This window comes from Eschrichtius robustus, chromosome 10 (genome assembly GCF_028021215.1).
Source record: "Eschrichtius robustus isolate mEscRob2 chromosome 10, mEscRob2.pri, whole genome shotgun sequence".
In the NCBI taxonomy this organism is placed as follows: Eukaryota; Metazoa; Chordata; class Mammalia; order Artiodactyla; family Eschrichtiidae; genus Eschrichtius; species Eschrichtius robustus.
The window spans coordinates 17225681-17245553 of NC_090833.1; the positions used below are offsets into that span (position 1 = coordinate 17225681).

At 44.7% G+C, this 19873-nt stretch overlaps 1 protein-coding gene across 4 annotated transcripts in view; it reads left to right on the top strand.

Moving 5' to 3' along the window:
* Positions 1-19873, top strand: part of ASTN2 (astrotactin 2) — an 899407-nt gene that overhangs the window by 137899 nt on the left and 741635 nt on the right. For all 4 annotated transcript variants that reach the window (XM_068552572.1, XM_068552571.1, XM_068552573.1 and 1 more), the window contains exon 2: positions 5236-5423. In XM_068552572.1, the coding sequence (XP_068408673.1) occupies positions 5236-5423 (188 nt within the window). The remainder of the gene's footprint in view (positions 1-5235; positions 5424-19873) is intronic.

Below are 19873 nucleotides of genomic sequence, written 5' to 3' on the forward strand. Positions count from 1 at the left end.
GAGTGCCATAGATTAGGGAGAACAAGCCAATTAAAACCACAACAGGCCTTTGGGATTTTTTATTTCTTTTCCAGGAGGCTGAAAGGCATCCGTGGCTGCTGAGGCAGGGTCGAGGTCTTCCCAGAATCACTGATGAAGGCTGATCCTCTTGCTTGGCTTTAGCGGGCAGTGGAGGGGATTTGAGCCTATTGAATATTTCACGAGTTGCAGCCCATGTGGGGAGAGCAGTGAAAGGTGAAGAGGCAATCCCTGGGTTTCTTTACGATTCCAATATAAAACTAAGCTCTTCGGGGTGGGAGGGGGGCAGGCATTGGAGTCAGTCTACCGCCGGAAGGCATGGTGCACCAATTCTCCCACTTTAATATCTGCTGTTTCATTTTATATTCATCATGTCAGCATAATCTGCCTTTATGGGAATCATCTTTGTTACCAACCAAATGCGTTTAGTCTCCCTTTTGCTTTAAGTTTGATCGTAATATGACTTGAAGACTTCAATGAAATGTTTATATGCAGGGGCTAGCGGAAGAGGAGAGGGAAAATGCAATTGGAAAATCAATCATCAGGGAATTTCAAGAACCTAGCCTTGGTTATGCTACTGTTTCTTTGACCTGTTTTTAATGAACCCAGGACCGGCTCTCGGAGCAAGTCTACCCGCTGATTCCCTACTGCATGCTGAAAAATGTATACTCTGTTGCCAGACATCCAAAGCTCTTAACTCTATGTCTGAACCATATTCCCACCCTGACATTCTACTGCCCTCCTTCTTGTGCATGTGGCTTCACTGCCCTGAGATACCCAGCCACCCAGCCCATCTCTCTGCCTCCTTCTCTCCTCCGAGGGCTAACAAGATGCCCATCCTCTGCAACACTCATGTTACCACGTTTTGGGAGTGGTTCTTGGTCTCAAAGCTAGGAAAGTCCTGTCCCACCCTCAAGTTCCCAATGGACCTTTACTTTTTCTTTATTTCCCTAATGAAACTCAACACTGCTTTCATCTTATTATTATGGATATGTATAAACACATGTGTGTATGAGTGTATATGTGTGTGTGTATTCATCATTCAGCAATTCAGTATTTTTTTTTTTAATTGATCACTTATATGTGCCGAAGTACTTGAAATGTGGCAGGAATAAGACACACGGGGTCCCTGCCATCCTGGAGAGACAGGTATTAAATGCATGTTCAAGAAAATACATGAAGTAAAATTCTAATAGTGATAAGTTCCATAGAAAGTGTTTGTAAAGGCGGTACAATAGAGAGTGCAGGTGTATGGAGAGAAGTACTTTATTATTTTTAATCTTTTTCTTTATTGAAGTATAGTTGATTTACAATGTCATGTTAGTTTCACGTCTACAGCACAGTGATTCAGTTTTATTATATATTTTTCAGATTCTTTTCCCTTATAGGTTATTACAAACCATTGAGTATATTTCCCTGTGCTATACAGTAAGTCCTTGTTGTGTATCTATTTTATATATAGTAGTGTGTATATGTTAATCCTAAACTCCTAATTTATCCCTCCCCCTCTTCCCCTTTGGTAACCAGAGTTTGTTTTCTATATCTATGGATCTATTTCTGTTTTGTAAGTAAGTTAATTTGTATCTTTTTTAAATTTTAGATTCCATATATAACCAATGCTGTATGATATTTGTCTTTGGCTTACTTCACTTAGTATGATAATCGCTATGTCCATCCATGTTGCTGCAAATGGCATTATTTCCTTCTTTTAATGGCTGAGTAATATTCCTTTGTGGATATGTACCACATCTTCTTTATCCATTCATCTATCAATGGGCATTTAGATTTCTTCCATGACTTGGCTATTGTAAAGAGTGCTGCTGTGAACATAGGGGTGCATGGATCTTTTCGAATTATAGTTTTGGAGAGGAGTACTTTACGTAAGAGTGGCATGGCCTCTCTGAGTAGGTGTCAGTTGGACTGAGAGACAAAGGCTGAGAAGAAGCCAGCTTGCAAGCTTTGGGTGGAGAGTTCCAGAGACACTGGACAGAAAGTCTGTATGTGCTGAGACAAGAGGAAGCCTGGCCTGTGTGGGGAGTAGTTGTAATTCCTGTAGAGCTGGGGCATGCGATGAGCGGATGATGCGGGGGGGGTCCTGGGTCACATTAAATGGAAAGCGTGCACCTTTGTGCACAGTGACATGGGGCAGGGGTAGAATTTCTGCTATTAAAGGACTGTGAGCTTCCCAAAGGCAAAGCTATGTCTCATTTCACTCCGGATTCCAAGCTACTAAGCCACCTGCTATTGAGTAAGTCCTCAGTAAGGTGTGTTGAGTGTCTAAACAGAGAAACACATGAATAAATGAATGAAGGAGAGAACAAATGACCAAGACCTTCTGCTTCCGCTGAGGCAATTTTCCCTCTGAGGTTTCATGCCCCTTCTCCCCTCCCAACAATAGTTTTGGGGTTTTTTTTTTCCCTCTTTGTAATAGAGTAAGGCAAGAGCTGTTCTCTGTGATTCAATATTTACTGTTTCACACACTGTTATTATCATTTAACGTTTACTGTCTGCTGACTGTGCACTCGTTGCCGTAGCAAACAAAGAGCTCAATTGGTTCATGGGCTAATTTAGTCAAGGAAAAGGAGATGTTATAAGAGCAACTGGCATAGTAGAAATTATATAGACTGGAAATCCACTGGGTCCAGCTGGGTACCAGCTCACCAGTGACCTTAAGCAAGTGACTAACCCTGCGTGGCCCTCTGTTTTCTAATCTGAACACGGGGATGGCAAGCTCCTTTAATGGTGGGGTTTCAGGCACGGGTGGGGAGAGCTCCAGAAGTAAGGGGTGAAGATTTCAGGAAGGATTCCTCCGCTTCCTCTGCCTGCTCCTGTCCCAGGCTGTGTCAACCAGATGTGGCCTGCCTTGGGGCTCTCTGCCGGTGCCATTGCAGGGACTCTTAACACAGTAAGTGCCTGCCCAGCTGACAGCACACAGACCCTCCTTCTTGAGCTGCTTAATGAGAGACAACAAATTCCAGAGGCAAATCCCAGCGCTGGGTTCCCTGGACATCTGGTTCTGGCTTTGATGCACAGAGAGAAAAATGAGCAAGGCACTGAGCAAGGCCATTCACCATAATGTCTTCACGTTGCCTTGGCCCAGCTGGCCGGCTGCCAGAGAAGCTGCTTCCACGTCCTCCGATGCTGAGGCTGGGAGGTCGGGGAGAGAAGGTGCTGGGGAGAGACGTGCTTCATAGACTAGGCTCCCAGCCAGTCTCCTCCCCGGGGCCACGCAGGGTGCTCTGGGGGCCCTTTGGGGCCTAAGTTCTAGGAGCCGATGTACTCCTGAGATGATCTCCAGCCCTGCTCCACTCTTATCGCAGCAAGGGAAGCCCAAGCAGGTTTTCACTTGGACTAATAACTTACTATATTCCAGCCACTTTTGTCTTTGCCTTGGGATGAGGTGGGAGGCTGTTGGTTTAGAGCAGAGTGGTGACGTGAGCTGACTTATGCTGTGGCAGGATTCTTCTGGCTTCTGGTGGAACATAGACAGAAGAGGCAAGGGTGGAAGAAAAGAGTCGAGTTAAGGAGCCCTTGCAGTAAGCCAGGCAAGAGAGGAGGGTGTCTTGGCCCAGGTGGCTTGCAGTAGAGGAGCTGAGAATGGTTGCATTTCGGATGCCTTTTGAAGGATTTCCTGATGGACTGGATAAAGAGTGGGAGAGAAAGCAGGCAATCAAGAATGTCTCAAGAGCGTCTGAAGGGTGAATTAGATCCTGTCCCTATTAATAATAATAATGATAATAAATATTAATAGCTAACTTTTTATAGCACTTATTCAGTGCCAGGTGCTCTTCCCCGAAGGACTTTTGATTGTGAAATTGAAGGAGTTAGAGTCTACTGGGAATGGACCATATAAGAATAACTCAGTAGAATTTGGTGAGCAAATATCATCATCTCATCTCAAGGTGACTCTTTTATTCAGTGTCACCAGGTGTGATGGGGGCTGCCGTGGGCATGGGGTGAGCTGACTAGAGAAGAAGTTCTAACTCGTCTTCCTCATCAATCCTCCTCAAGCTCATGTCTGTGTGCATGTACATGAGGTCTTTGGGGACTGTAGAAATACTGTCTCTAGGTCACTTCTATAGCTTCGTCCAGAGGTCCAAGCGTCAGACACTATTAAGGCCACTTGTCTATTGATGGATTGATTGCCTCTGTTTCCTACAGTAACTCTCACTTGAGGAAAGATCTGATAATTCACCAACCCCATCACCCTTCCCCTGTATTCACAGGACACACTGATAGGCCTTGTCCTTCAAACTGTTTTCAGGGACACATCCCTTTAGCAGATAGCACTAGGAAAAGATTGTATGATCCCACTGCAAGGACACTTTTGGTACTGTATGCTCTCACCCTTCTTAATAAGAAGCTATATTGGTACAATTACATTGACTGGAAGTACTATTAAAGTGATACTTATTATTTTTAAAGTATTTTCAGAGGGAAAAACAGCATAGAGGCAAGAGTTAGGAAGTTCAAGTCAGGTGACTTTACAATTGACTAGGAAGTCCTAACTTCCCATTGGTTATATGAGAACACTGAAGTAAGAAAGAGGGTTTTCAAGTATTTTTAAGCCATGGAAACCTTTGTGCCAGTACTTCCCTGCTTGAGAGTACAGTATATACAATATGAGGGAAAAAATGGAGTGGCTCTGACTGAAGCAGGAGAAATGGCTCAGAACAACCCACTTAACCAAGCTCCTTTCCCTTAAAGGGTGATCCTGAGGTACCTCAGCTGGGCCAGATGTTCTTTTGGGCCTTCCTGGCTCTGAGGTTCTGCATTTCTGCCACGAGCATTTCCAGCTCAGCTTCTGAAGAGTTCACACTCTGAGCTCCCACTCTTCAGAGGTGTCCTTCCTTCACCTTCTTATAGTTCTGTGGCCTCAGAAGAACGTAAGCACATTCACCTCTTGCTTAGTTCGCCTCCACTGTTGGAGTAGAACTATGTATTACCTTATCATGCATGCTGGTACCAAAAGGGCACCAGGCAGACCTGGGTTCGAATCCTGCCTCTGCCACTCTGTTGCTTGGGGATAACCTTGGCTACAGTCGACTCATCTGTAAATGGAAGTGATGATCTCTGGCTCAGAGATGCCATGTGGGGAGAGGCATCCCGGTACAGGTAGGTGCCTTCAGAGCTCCTGATCACATGTGGCCCCTCTCCTCCGCGGAGCGCCGAGGCCAGGCCTGCCGCTCACCCAGCACCTTGGGTCTTGTCTTGCAGAGATGTCAGGCACGGCAGCGGACATCTCGCTGGTGCACTGGAGACAGCAGTGGCTGGAGAACGGCACCCTGTACTTCCACGTCTCCATGAGCAGCTCCGGGCAGCTGGCCCGGGCCACTGCCCCCACCCTCCAGGAGCCCTCAGAGATTGTAGAGGAGCAGATGCACGTCCTCCACATTTCTGTGATGGTGAGTGAGTGGGAACGCACTTGGGGCTTTGGGGGGTGGCTAAAGGGAAGGGCGAGTGGAGAGACCGCGGCAGGAGGCAGGGGATTGCCAGCAGGTGGAGGGAAGGAGCTGGCCAAGTGCGAGAGGTTAGAATGATAAACAGAAGGTCGGATGGATCCCGTGGTGTCACTTGGACTGATGCATACTCGTCCATCATCTGTCAGCTGTGACAAACTAATTGTGCTTCAGAGGAGAAAATAAAGGGTCTCCAACTCCTTGGCCTTTTGGCCGACATCTCTGGGAATAGCTGTTTAACATCTGTCATGTGCTTGACCTGCTTTGCCGAGGGCTGAGGTTCAGCGCTCCACAACCGGCCGTTCCAAGAATGACTGAACAAACAAAATTGGAATGGGGCTGCCCTTTCCCAAGTGCCCTTGATGTGCCAGGTGCTTTAACTCTCACAACACCCCCTGCAGTGTAGACCGTGCATGGTGGTCCCTGGAGCTGGACTGGGCAGAGCCGGGGCTGTCACACACCAAAGCCCCCTCCATTACCCTCACTTTATAGCTGTGAATACTGAGTCAGAGGGGTAAAGAAACTTACCCAAGGTCACATAGCTAGAAAGAGACGGAGCTGCTCTTGGGTATTTGAACGCATGTGTATCTGGCTACAAAAACTGAACTATGTCCTCTACACTCTCTCTCTCAATGCAAGAATTTTTTGACTATCCACCATGTGTGAAGCACTGCAGCAGGCACATTCATGGACATGATTTCATTGCATTTTCACCAAGAAGTCAGGCATGTCACTTCCATGTTAGAGATGAAGTTATGGACACAGAGAGATCTATTGTCTGTTGGCCCCAGGATCTGGAACACTCAGGCTGCTGCCTCCTCAGAAAAGGATGCTAGGACAGAAATCGCCTGAATGGTAGTCTAAAGTGTATGTAGATTCACATTAATGATGTATTAGAAAAGCTGTAATTAATGGCTTTGCACAGTATATAGAAAAAAATGCAATGTGCAGAATGTACAGGGTCTAATTGGCTCAAGAAGAGATCAGATAATAGCTACAGCTGACATCACTCTAGTGCTTTTCACTCCTGAAGCCGTGCTTACGTTATTTTCGCCTTCTTACCTTTAGCACAGCTCTGCCAGATGCAAGAGGGTAGGAAAAGTTATTCCCAACCTATGTGTGAGGAAGGTAGGGCTCAGAGAGGTAGAGTGATTGACCTAAGGCCACTCAGCAAAATAGGGCTATAGCCCAGCCCTTCATTTTTTCCTTCCATTCAATAGTCAGCAGTACTTACCAAGAGCCTGCAATGGAGCAGATCTTGCCTTCTGGGCTCTGTTCTCCCGGTTCCTCTTCAACCTGCACTGTGCATTAGACATTCTCATTAGGGCTGAGTAAGTGCTTGGAAGTTTTCTCTTTTTGGAAAAGCACACACATACCCCAGCCAGACAGCCACGTTAAATCTGGACCTAACGTATGCTCGTCACGTGGGGGAACAAATCAAGGCCTTTGTGTTATTCACGGAATGAGTGTGATAGACTTTTCCCACTTTTATATTTAGCGAGTGATGCAGCCACGTGCCAAGCCAAGTGGGTGCCTGCATGCTAAGTTTGGGTTGCAGGTTTGTAAGCACCCTCTCAGGGTACTTGCTGAGTTCCTCAAGGGGCCTGGGGCTGATGGGCGTGACGGCTCTTCTGTTAATGTCTGAGTGAGACTCGGTTTGAAGTAATATTTATTAAGCATTTTTTGTTCGGCATGGCGTTTACTCACCTCCGTCCTTCCCATAACCCAGTGGCCTAGACAGTATTATCTCAATGATCAGTGAGTCCTGCCTGGGCTTTCTCAGCTTCCACGCCCAGTGTTAGTGTTACTTAAATCAGACCCCTCCCCAAAGACTAAAGGCGTTTCTCACTTTTTTCTGCTCAGTGAGTTTAGCTTGGAAAGAAGAACTCACTAAGACCCAGATGTCGCTCCAGTTCCCTGTAATTCAGGGTGTGGCTGGTGGAGTAGGTCGCGTGGAGGTTGCCAGTCTCTAGACCCTCCCTGCCCGCAAGCTGGAGCGGCCCAAGGCTACCACCTTGTGGTCCCGCCCATTCTTTCCCCCTTCATTGCTCCCAGATCTTCATCTTTCCTGTCCTCCCCTTACCCTCAGCAGACAGTTCTGTCCAGGAGGCATTGGTCCCCTTTGCATCCGTTGATGGCAGCCCAGCCTCTCAGAGGTGGGACGTGCCTCAGAGAACCCTGCCCTCTACACAGAGGTAGGATGACATGGTTATAAGCATAGACACCTGAGCCCAAGTCCCTGGGTGTAAAGTTTCACTCTGCCACTTAGCGCTCTGGGTGATGTTGGGCAAAGTATTTAACCCCTCTATGCCATGTTTTGTCATCTATAAAAATGAGGATTATACTAATACTTACTGTGCATCAGAGCACTTGTATCGGAGGAGCTTGGCATACAAGGGCATTAGCTTTTATTATTAGGCACACTTTTCTTATGGAGACGTGCTGATGTATTATACCCATTCATTTCATAGATGGATAAACTGAGGTCCAAATACAGACTAGGACTTGTCCAGGACCCCCAGCCAGACAGCGGGGCTTGGCCTGGAGGACAGACCTCTCCGTGCCTCAGACTCTGTCCTTGCCATTCTGGCCACAGATAATTCAGCAAGAACAGAAAGAGCGTTGGGTTCTCCCCACTCCCACCTTACCAATCTTTTTAATTTTTAAAACAAATCTTGAATCTTTTAGATTTTTAAATCCCAAACATTTAAAATGGCATTCATGGTGGCTGGGACCTGCCTTCCCATTTCACAGATGAAAAACCTGAGATTCAGTGAGTTTAACTGACTTGCCGAAGGCTGCGTGGCTAACAAGAAAGCACTTCTGGGCCCAGGCTTTTCCAAGATTCCAAACTCATGTCACGGGGCTGCTGAGGACACCAGGACTCTCCCTCTGTCAAACTTTGCGTCGTTACCATCTTCAGTGAAGATCTGAGATGGTTTGTGAGAAGACCAAATCATCCAGTCAGATCTCAACGAAACCTGGAGGTCAGAGTCAGTGTTTTCCATCCGCTTTCCTCAGCATAAATCTCCTGCCCACCCATGCAGGGCAGCCAGTTCCAGCTCAGTCACTGGAATCTGCTACAATCCATGCCTACTGGAGTGGAACCAGCATGCCCTTTTGGGCTTGTTAAGCCCTGAGTTGAGCATCTACTTTATCCCAGAAGGTTGCATCGTCTGACTATTAATATCCCAAGAGTCAGGCAACAAAGAGGTGCACTCGCTGAAACCCTGGGCAGAGGAAGAAAGTAGAGGGTCATTCATCTAGTCTGCAGCCCCAACTTCAGCTACTCTGAGCAGTCCCATGCCTGCCTCAGCCATGCGGGGGGCACAGTGGATGCAGAGAACAGAGCAGAGGTTCGGAAGGCATGGTCTTTCTTGCTTCCTGCTTCCTGATGGTTTTACTCTTGGGAGTTCCATCACCTCTTTGAGTCTCAGTTTATCTATGAAACAACTGATCTTACCAGTCTCACAGAGTTATTGAGAAGAGTGGAAGAAATATATAAATCGTACCTAATATCTAGTCTGGCACATTGTGGGTATACAATAAACGTGGCTATTACTACTACCGGTGCAGCAATTTTAAAGGACTCTAATGTAGGAGTAAGGAGACATTGGACTGAGTCTTCTTTTTGCTGCTATCTTGCTATCTGATCTAGAGAAATATTCACAATACCTGACATCTTCTGAGTATTCACTACATTCCAGCTAGTGTTCCAAATTTTGTTTTACATGCATTATTAAATTTAAGCCTTACAACGGATCTTAAGGTGGATACTATTGTTATGTTTATTTCATAGATGTGGAACTTGAGATGTTAATAATATCAATAGCTATTGGTGTGAGTTGGTCAAGGTTAAATGGTAAAACCAATATTTAGTTCTATAGAGGCAGACTCCAGATCCTCTGCCCTTAATCTGTAAAGCAGACCATCATTTTTCTTCTCCCTGAATTAGTTGCTGACTTAAATTTTAAGATGTTATGGACAAATTAATACAAAGACTCCCACCTCATGTGGAATCTATGGGTGTGTTAAGAGGGGTTATGACTTGGGAGTCAACTCCAATGTTAAACAGTATCTCTGTTGCTGGCTTTATGACCTTGGCCAAATCAACCTCATCATCCGTAAAATAGCAATAATATTTCCTAATTCTCAGATTATTTTCTAAGTACTGAATGAGGTCACACACGCATAATAAAAACAATGGCTACCCTCACTGAGGACTTTCTGTATGCCAGGCACAATCTAGGTGTGGTACATGCAGCATTCCACTTAATTGTTCTGGTTCCTCTATAAGATAGGTACTGCTCCTGTCCCTCATTTACAGATGAGGAACCTGGGAGTTAGTGAGATTTTATAACCTGCTGAAGTTCACATCACCAGTGAGTACCAAAGCTGGGATTACAACTCCAGTCTGCACAAATTAATAAGAATCTTCGCTCTTGGGCGTGATTCTGCATGGTGCAGTGCCTGAAATTCAGTAAGTGCTCACAAAGTGGTAGCTGTCATTAAAATGTTAGCTGTAGTGACAACAGTGATGAATATTGTTGCCACAATGTTTTGAGCAAAGGGATGAAAAGAAATGTTTGATTTGATGTGTGAGAAGAGAAGACCTTTGAGGACATGTTTCTTTCAAAGGGACCATCCCACAGAAAATGCCACAGATTTGTACTGGTGGGCTCCAGTGAGGAGGGCTTACAAAGGACCAAGCTTCCAAAGTGTTTGAGCTCTCCAGAAATGGAGGGGACTGAGTCAGAGGGTAGTGAGGTCCTTGTCTTTGGGGGTATGCAAGCAAAGGCTAGAAGCCGTATTTGTCAGGATTTTGTGAGGAATAATAGTTAAATTAGATGACTATTGTAGTTCCTTCAAACTTGAAGATCTATGATTCTATGGCATAATATATAGAAAAACACTTTGAGGATTATAAACTGCCCCGTAAATCTGAGAAATTATTATTACCATTCTCAATCAGTAGCTTTGTTTAAAGGATCTGTGTGATATGGCGATAGTACATTTTAAAGCTTTCTGTGAAAAATGGCTTTAGATCATTTCCCCAGTCATTGCATTTATTCATTCACAGCATATCATGCATTCCTTAGTTTATTGATTTAATCACTCAATCATGCAATGCTTTACTTGCCCACTAAACCCAGCAATGAAAATCCTATCTGGTAGAAAAAAAGAAAAAAATAAAAGGCTCTAAAAAATCAACCACAGGCTCAGAACAAGCCAACTCTGTGGGATTTGATCTTTAAAAGGGGTCCTACATTTTAAGTTGTATTCATGAAAAACCAGTTTTCTGAGCAACTAGTTTTAGAAGGTTCTAGGTGAGACTTGAAATATTGTGTTTACTTTTGGGGATCATATGTTAAGATAAACAATAACTGAGTAGAAAATGTATGAGAAAATAATCAAGACAGCGAAGAGTCTTAAAATAATAATGCTAATAAGCACTGTTATAATGCTTAGTTAGTGTTATAGTCATTGACAGATTGTTAACTCATTTAATCCTTCCGATAATGCTAAATCAATAGATGTCATTATTACTCCTGTTCTACTTTTGAGAACATGTAGGCATAGAGAATGTAACTACTATGCAAGAACTGTGGACCTGGTATCCCAAGGTCCGTAACTGACTTACCGGCCATGTGACTTGGGCATGTTCCTTCCCTCTGCTGCTTCCATTTCCTCATCTACAATGGAGTGAGGATGGAAATACCTGCCAAAGGATGCTGTTGTGAGGATCACCTAAGATGATACACATAAAGCACATATGCTAGAGCCTGACACAGAGTCAGGTCGTCATAAGTGTTAAGACTCTGCTATTTACAAGTGTATGTTTCCTAGGGCTGCCATCACAATGTACCATAAACTGAGTGACTTAAACAACAGAAATTTACTGCCTCACCGTCCTGTAGACTAGAAATCTGAGATCAAGCTGTGGGCAGGCCAAGATGTGGATCTGTTCCAGACCTCTCCCCTAGCTTCTTATAGCACCTGGGCTTGTGGCAAGATAACTCTGTTCTTCCTGGCATTCTCCCTGTGTGGGTGTCTATCTCTGTGTCCAAATTTTCTCCTTTTTATAGGACACTGGTTACACTGGATTGAGGCCCACCGTAATGACACCATCATAACTTGATTACCTCTATGTGTAAAGATCCAGTCTCCATGTAAGGTCACATTCTGAGGTACTGGGGATTTGGAGTCCAACATATCTTTTTGGTGGGGACACAATTCAAGAAATAACAATAAGTGCTATTGCTGTGTTATTTATAAGTGATATTAATGAAGGATGCCCAGGGCAACCAAGGTGGGAGAACCCAAAGCCTTTCAGAGTGAAGGCAGAGTAGAAGGGGAAACATCATGACTAAGAGGAATATTTTTTAAAAGATGACAGCAAAAATCCAGTGGTAGGAAAATCATGTGATACACATAGCACAAAAAACTCTGGCCTGGGACTCAGCTCTCCCTGCCCTGCCCCTCATGTGCTCTATGACCTTGAGCAGGTCACATTCCCTTCTTAGCCTTAGTATCCCCATCTGTAAGTTGAGATCCTCAAGCTTATAACTGTTGCCAAGACATGATGAAGTTTGGAAGTACAAATATCCCAAGTACATTTTTATATGTGTGCCATACCTCGTGAATCCCATTTACTTTTTTTTTCCCCCAGAAAGTGAAATTTTTAAAATCACAAATACATTTTTTTAGTTTTAAAAAATGTAAATCATATGTACCTTGAAGCTTGGCCATGGCTTGCCTCAACAACAAGGATTAACTAAAAGCCCACAGGGTCTCTAGCTAGGCTAATGGGAAGATTAGGAGAATAAGCCATAGCTTCTCTCCTAAAGGAAATATGGCTTATCTCCCACAACATTTAGGGATGCAGCTTAGGGAAGTATTGATGGAATGAGCCTGAGGTGGTGTCAGGAGGCCTGGTTTCCAGTTAAAACTGTACCTCGTACCAGCTGCAGAGATTTGGACAAATCTTCACCTCTCTGAGCTTCTCGATTGGTCATCTGCCAAATGGAAATAAAATTAGAATCATAACATTGAACTGAGATAATGCACATGAAAGCATTTGGCTAGGTTTCCCCCCAAAGAAGTAGAACTATACAGTTCGGTGGGAACGTTGGAGCTGAAAACACCTTAGACCTTGCAGAATCCAATTCTTGAGATGTCAGCTTTTGCTTGCTTTTTCTGTGAGCAGATCACTCTGAACCTCAGTGACTGACCAAACAATGCTTTATTTCTCATGCACGTTACGTGTCAGCAGCTGCAGTCACGGTGGCCCAGATCTGCTTGTCTTCTCGTGCTGGGACTGTGGCTGAAGGGGAGCCCCAGTCTGAGACGTTTGGTTTTCATGGCAACGAGCAAGACAGCAGGCAGAAATCTAGGATGGCTCTTAAACCAAATGCTTAGACATGGGTTCTCTCACATTCTGTGGGCCAGAGCATATCGTGTGGCCAAGCCAGTGGTAGGGGTGTACGGTCCTATATGGAGAATGGGCATGTGAACAATTGCAGATAGCAATTAGATGAGACCACGCCTCATTTTACAGATGGAGGAAAATGAGGCCAGAAAATGGACCTTCTCCATCCCTACTCCATTCGTCTGGGCCAGCAATCAAGCCCAGCTGGAGAAGGCTGACAAAGGCATCCTGGATATGCATCTCAGGAAGGGGGCCTGGAGGCAGTTCCTTTGAGCCTTCTGGTCAAAAAGAAATGCAAGATGGGAATGTATTTAAGAAAAAAAAAATCTGCATAATGGGGGGCGGGCAAAGAGATAGGAAAAACAGACATCCACCAGTATTTATTGAGCAACTGTTGTACACTAGATGTGTAGAAACTACCAGCGGTAGAGAGAAATAAAAGGAAACAGAAAAAGGGAGCCAAGGACAATGAGAGAGATGTAGAAAAATAAAGGGAAATTGGCAGGAACAGACAGAAAAGGATTTAGCAATAGAAGCAGAGGCGGGGAAAGAGCAAACAGAGAATAAAAGACATGGAGGAAACCACACAGAGACAAGTAAACAGGGAAAGAGAAACAGCAGAGTTGAGAGAGACCAGATAGATTGGGATCCCCAGAAAGAGCCTTGGAGGGTGGACTGACGGGGTGAAGGGTGGGGTGCTAGGAGCGAGGAGGAGGCTGAAGTCCGGAAGATAGGGCAACATCCAGCAGAGACAGGGAGGGTCTGAGGTGGGGCTTTGGGACCAGCGGATCTGAGAAGAGGCCGCGGAGGTTGAGGTGGGTGAGGCTGCAGTGCTGAGTCCTGGAGGTTGGGGGGGGGGCGGAATCCAGAGACTGCAGAGAGGCAACACAGGGAGGGGCCAGATGGGTTGGCAGGAAAGTCAGGGAGAATGTCCTCTCCATGGCCACGCCCCACCTGCTTTCCTCCAGCCTCTTGTCCACATTTCATTTTCCTTCAAGAACCCAGGGCTTTCGTATGGTGTTCTAGCAACAGGGAATGAATGAATGGGGTGTGTGTACAGGTGGGGTGCCATGTTCCCACTGTTTACTCCCCTTCCCACATGTTCTGAGTCTATCCGCAGTAAAGATCGAGGTGGGCTTCCTTTGGGTTCATTAGTGGGCTTCCACTTCCTGCTTCACTTAACTCCTCTTTGTCCCCTCTCCCCATCTTCAGGAGGCAGCTTGGTTTGGTGGAAGTAATGTGTGTTTGGAGACAGACAAGTGTGCATTCAAATCGTACTCTTTCCCATATTGCTGTTTGACCTTAGATGTATTCCTGAACTTCTCTGATTCTTACTTTCTCCTGAATTTCCAGTGAGGCTGTGAATCTCTCATTCATGGGGCTCAGGGGAGAAATAAATGATAAAAGACACATGAAGTGTCTTAGAACAGTGCTCAGAGAAGATCCCTTTCTTTTCCTTTAGCCTCCTAAAAATTCCTTTCTAATTCACTGTTGGGCTTGGCCTTGGAAAACATCCTTAGAGCTAAGTTGGGCAGGAGTTATTAAGAATATTGACTCGAAAATACTGATATGAATAATTGACTAAGAAATGGATAGAAGAGATAGCTCTTTCTTACAGTGGAATTCCAATTAATGTAGAGGAAAGAGGGAACTAGAAAGTCACCATTAGACCGTCACCACTGTAATAATTACTACCAACAAGATCCACCCATGTATACTAAAATTAATGGGTGAAACTTCAAGAAGCAGCAGGATATTTGCAGTCTCAAGGAATTACACCACCACCCACCCCATCAGATATGTATTAATTACAAAAAGAAAATGGTGACTTTACAGTGGAACAATCTGGCAGATACCACTTGCATTAACTTCCTAGGGCTGCTATAACAAATTACCAAACACTGAGGGGCTTCAAACAACAGAAATTGATGTTGATGCTTTTACAGTTTTGGAGACCAGAAGTCCAAAATCAAGGTGTCAGCAGGGCTGCATGCTCTCCGGGGCTCTAGGGGATAATCCATTCCTTGCCTCTTCCAGTTTATGGTGGCTCCATGCTTCCTTGGCTTGTGGCTACTTGACTCCAATTTCTGCTTTCATCTGCATCTCACCTTCTCCTCTGTGTCCTTTCTTCTATGTCTCTCGTAAGGACATGTGTCTGTGGATCGAGGATCCACCTGGGTAGTTCAAGATGATCTCCCCCTTGCAAGATCCCTAGCTTACTTACATCTGCAAAATATGGTCATATTCACAGGTTCTGGGCACTGGGATATGGATATATCTTTTTGGGGGTCCACCGTTCAACCCACTACATCACCTTAACCAAGCGATCCAAGTTAGCTTCACCAGGAATAAAACATATGGACAACCTGAATCTCCTGATAGGATGCACTGAGAAGAGCACAATGCCGTTTCTCTGGTTTTCTTGCCAAAAAAACGGTGTAACTTGATTCTAATCATGAGAAAACATTAGAGATAAACTCAAAGTGAGGGACATGCTACAGAATAGCTGACCAGCATTCTTCAAAGGTATTAAGATCATGAAAGACAGGGAAGACTGAGAAATTGTCACAAATAAGAGAAGACAAGGGAGACTCGAAAATTAAATGCCACGTAGGATCCTGGGTTAGACCCGGCCCCCACCTCCCCCCCCCCCAAAAAAAAACATTGGTGGAAAACCTAGTGAAATCCAAATAGGTCTGTAGCTTAGCTGATGGGATTGTATTGTTAACGTCCAGGTTTTGATTATTCTACGGTTGTCCCTCAGTATCCATGGGAGATTGGTTATAGGACCCCCACAGAGACAAAAATTCATGGATGCTCAAGTTCTTTAGATAAAATGATGTAGTGCAGTTGGTCCTCCGTATCCATGGGTTCTGCATATGTGGATTCAACTAACAGAGGATCGGTTGAACCCATGGATACAGAACCTGCAGATAAGGAGGACCAACTGTATTTTGTTATGAGAAATGTTACCTTTAGGGGGAACTGAGTGAAGACTATGCAAGAACTCTCTGTACTAACGTTGCAACTTCTGGTGAGTCTATAATTATTTCAATATAAAAGAGTTAAAAACAGAAAGAGTATTGCTTTTGGAGCAGGACTGTTTGGGTTAGGTCCTGGACTCATGGCTGACCTCTCAGCGTGACATGGTTAAGTTACTCCCTCATGCCTCAGTTTCCTCCACTGTAAAATGTGATAATAATAGTTTCTACCTCCTGGAATTAAAATGAGGTCACACATGTAAGCTCTACACAAATGTTGTATCATCAATTTCATTAATATTGCTACTGTCATTGTTCCTCTTTCACCAATGATAAAACCAAGGCCTTGACAGTTAAAACTACTCTTTTCTAAGATCACACAGCCAGTGCCTGAGCCCAGAATTAAAGTTAAGTTTCTGATTCCAAGTGATCTCTCTCCTCTATAGTATTTCTTCTCTTACAGGGGCAAGGATGGGTAAAGACCTTTTAGGGGCCCATCTTCATAATCATCTAGTTAATACTTGACTCTGTGTGTTGTTAATGCAGGTCTGCCCTTGGACTGTGGAAGGAGGTAGCGTATCTTCTTTAGAAGTGATGAGAGCAGACGTTTCTGAGGTTCCCCCCAAAAAACAAAAACAGCTACTTTAAAACTCCTCTAGTCCAACTCCTTCATTTTAGAGTGAAAACAAATACAGAAACTAAGCCTGTAGGTCTCAAAGAGTGACGTGGTCAATGTCATGTGGCAGGTCAATGACAGAGCTGGCCTTCCCATCTAGATCTCATGACTGTGTGTGTGTGTGTGTGTGTGTGTGTGTGTGTGTGTGTCCCACTGCACCACACTTTCTAAACCTCCCCCAGCTGTGATCTGCACTCAGTAGATGGCCCCTCACTCTGTGCTGTGGGAGCCGTAAACATACAGGTTCAGCACAACGATATTTCACTTCATTGTGGTAATCATGCTGTCTGCAAATCTACCAATACAGTCAAACAATCACCCAATTCAAACTTCTGCGGCTAATGTTCCCCAGCTCAAGGGTGTCTTTAATAGCAAAATCATACTTGTTTTTTCTTCCTTCCCTCTCTGTTTTTTTCCTAATCTCTCCCCGATGAGACATAACATTAATTACAGCAGTTAACGGAAATTCTGTCTCCATTACTGCCTGCCACCTTCTCCATCTTGACTTCTGCCTCCAAAATTTCTCTCCTGAATGAAGAGAGGGGGGTTTATGCAGATGTGTGATTGTCTGTATTTACCTTTTCTCTGCCCACCTCCTTGGTGCTGAATTTTAAGTCATGCAGGATCAATATTTTCACTGGGGGCGGGGGGGGTGTGCGTGAGTGTGAATGTGTATGCATTGTTTGTGTGTGCCTGCTTTGTAATCTAGCTGTCATTTTGAGCTAATTGTGTTGTTTCCTCTTGTGTGGAAGGAAATCTTATCTGTTTTGGATTAAAATTCAATGAAGGTCATAGCGGCTGGAAAACTTACCAGACTGCTGCAATTAATGTTCATTTGGCTTTGATAAATTGGTACATTCCCCTCAATAGGACTGGAGTGGATTTCAGAGGCAATAATTCTTCCATTAACTCAATGATTCTGCCTGTGATGGAGGACCTTGTCCTGCTTTTGTTTGTCATCTGTCACTTGGAGGAGCTGGGCATATGTCGGAGATGATTTATCATGATTGCAGTGCCTGCTTGTATCAAAGCATTTAAAACCACAAATTATTTTTGCCCCCTGTAAATTGCTTGATTAAACAAACGTGAGGTTGGAATTAAGGTAGAAAGAAATTTTTGTGCCTCTGTTCCCACCCCTGGGTTTCCACAGTTGTGGGGTTATTGCAAGTTCCTTTCAAGCTCAAGGTGAAAATGCATTTGTAGAGGAATAATACTGAGCACTTACTGTATGCCAGGGGTTGTGCTGGGAGCTTTATGTGCATTATTTTACTTAATTCTTAAAATAATTCTGTAAGGTAGTTTGTCTTTATTACCTGGGAAGAGGTTGAAATCCATAGATGATAAGCATTTCATCCAATATAAGCAACATAAGATTGGAAACCAAGTGTCTTGATTCTAAAGCCCTTGCATTACCATTCTATGCATTAGGATTTTAAAAAAATTGCCTAATATTATTAAGTTCTACTGTTTACTTCTGGTATTTCACTAGAGGTGGAGCCAGATCTCTTTTCTGTACATAAGAATTACCTCAGGTGTTTGTTTAAAAGGCAATTTCCTGGGCCCTGCCCCAGGTCTGCCAGAGCTGAACACCTGCTGTGGGGTTCTGGGGAATCTCCACTATGGCAGGCTCTGCCCCTAATGCTTGCTGATAGCAAAGGTGGAGAATCACTCACCTGCAGCTCCTTGAGACCAGCAGTGGGAAACCCACAGCCTCAGCCCACTGATTTTTTGAATTATTATTTGGTTCTCACGAAACCCTGCCATGCAGGCACTGGTATCACCATCTTACAGATTGAAATGTTGAAGTACATCAAGTTAAGTGGGTTTGTTCAAGGTCACACAGCTAGGGAGAGGCCAAGCTGGGGTCTAGACCCTGCATTTGCCTCACTGGCTGTAAAGCTCTTAAACAGCATCCCCATCTCACCCTCTCCTGCCCTTGACCCTCTATGTCCCCAGCCCTCCCTCCCTTCTCTCAAATTCTGCAGGGGCACCAGCAAGAGTGGCTCTGTGCTTTCCCCATGGACACTCTCTTCAGCTCCTGTTTTAGTATAGTCCTTATGTGTCCTGTTGTTCCCCTAATGAAGTGTCTAGAGGCCTACCCTGTCTTGGCCTCCCTTTATAGGGAGTGAAATATGTTGGTGTCTGTGCTAGGGGCTTTGTTGAGATGGTTCATAGAGCCCCCGGGAGGAGATGTGGCGGGGGGGGAGACGAGACCCCCTTCCCCTCATTGCAGATGATCTCAGGTAAAGGAAACTCATGCAGGGCAGGTCTGAGCCATTACAATGATTACAGAAGCATGGCTGAGAGGGGAGGCTAATGAGCTGGACCCGGATCTGACAACCTTTTGCTAACTCTGTGATCTTGGGCTAGCTACTTGCCCTCTCTGAACCTTGATTTCCTCAGATGGAAAATAGGCGTAACAATAGTACCTCCTCTAATAAAAACATGGCCAGATATGGAAGCATCCATGGTAAGTGCAAGCTTGGTATATGATACCTAGAAGTTTCTCAGTACTTTGTAGCTGTTCTTAAAGCTCTAACACTGTTGACCCATTCATGTTAATAGAACATGTTGTCATTTAACATCTCATGACAGCTTGACAATCTATTAAGTAGGTGTCCATTTTAACACCCTTTTATAGCAGGTCAGGCCAAGCCTCAGAGAAGGGGCTTGCTTAGGGTCACACAGTTGGTCAGCACCAGAACAAGAAGTCTCTGGATCCCTGACAGAACTGGGTAGGTGGGGCCGTTGGTGGATGGTTGCCTGAAGTCCTGTAGCAGGTAATTTAAGGTCCACGGTAAAATTTGGGCTGGATACTCTGCCTGCCCTTCATTTTTGAGATTGAGTGGCAGGTGTTATGAACTGAATCGTGTCCTCCGCCCCCCAAAAAATCATATGCTGAAGTCCTAACCTCCAATGTGACTGTATTTGGAGATAGGGCCTTTAAGAGGCTAATTAAGGTTAAATGAAGTCATAAGAGTGAGGCCCTAATTTAATAGGACTGGTGTCCTTATAAGGAGAGGATGCAGGAACATAGTGGAAAGACCATGTGAGGACACAGTGAGAAGGTGGCCGTCTACAAGGAACCCTGACCAGAAACCAGCCCTGTCAGCACCTTATCTCTGATTTCCAGCCTCAGAGCTATAGGACAATATACTTCTGTTGTTCAATCCACCCTGTCTGTGGAATGCTGTTATGGCAGCTTGAGCAAACTAATACAGAAGAGAATTGTGATTAGTGCCTCCCTGGCCGACAATGGCTGAATGACAATGGCTGGAATACATATTTTCCTTTTCCTCGGCTCTTATTC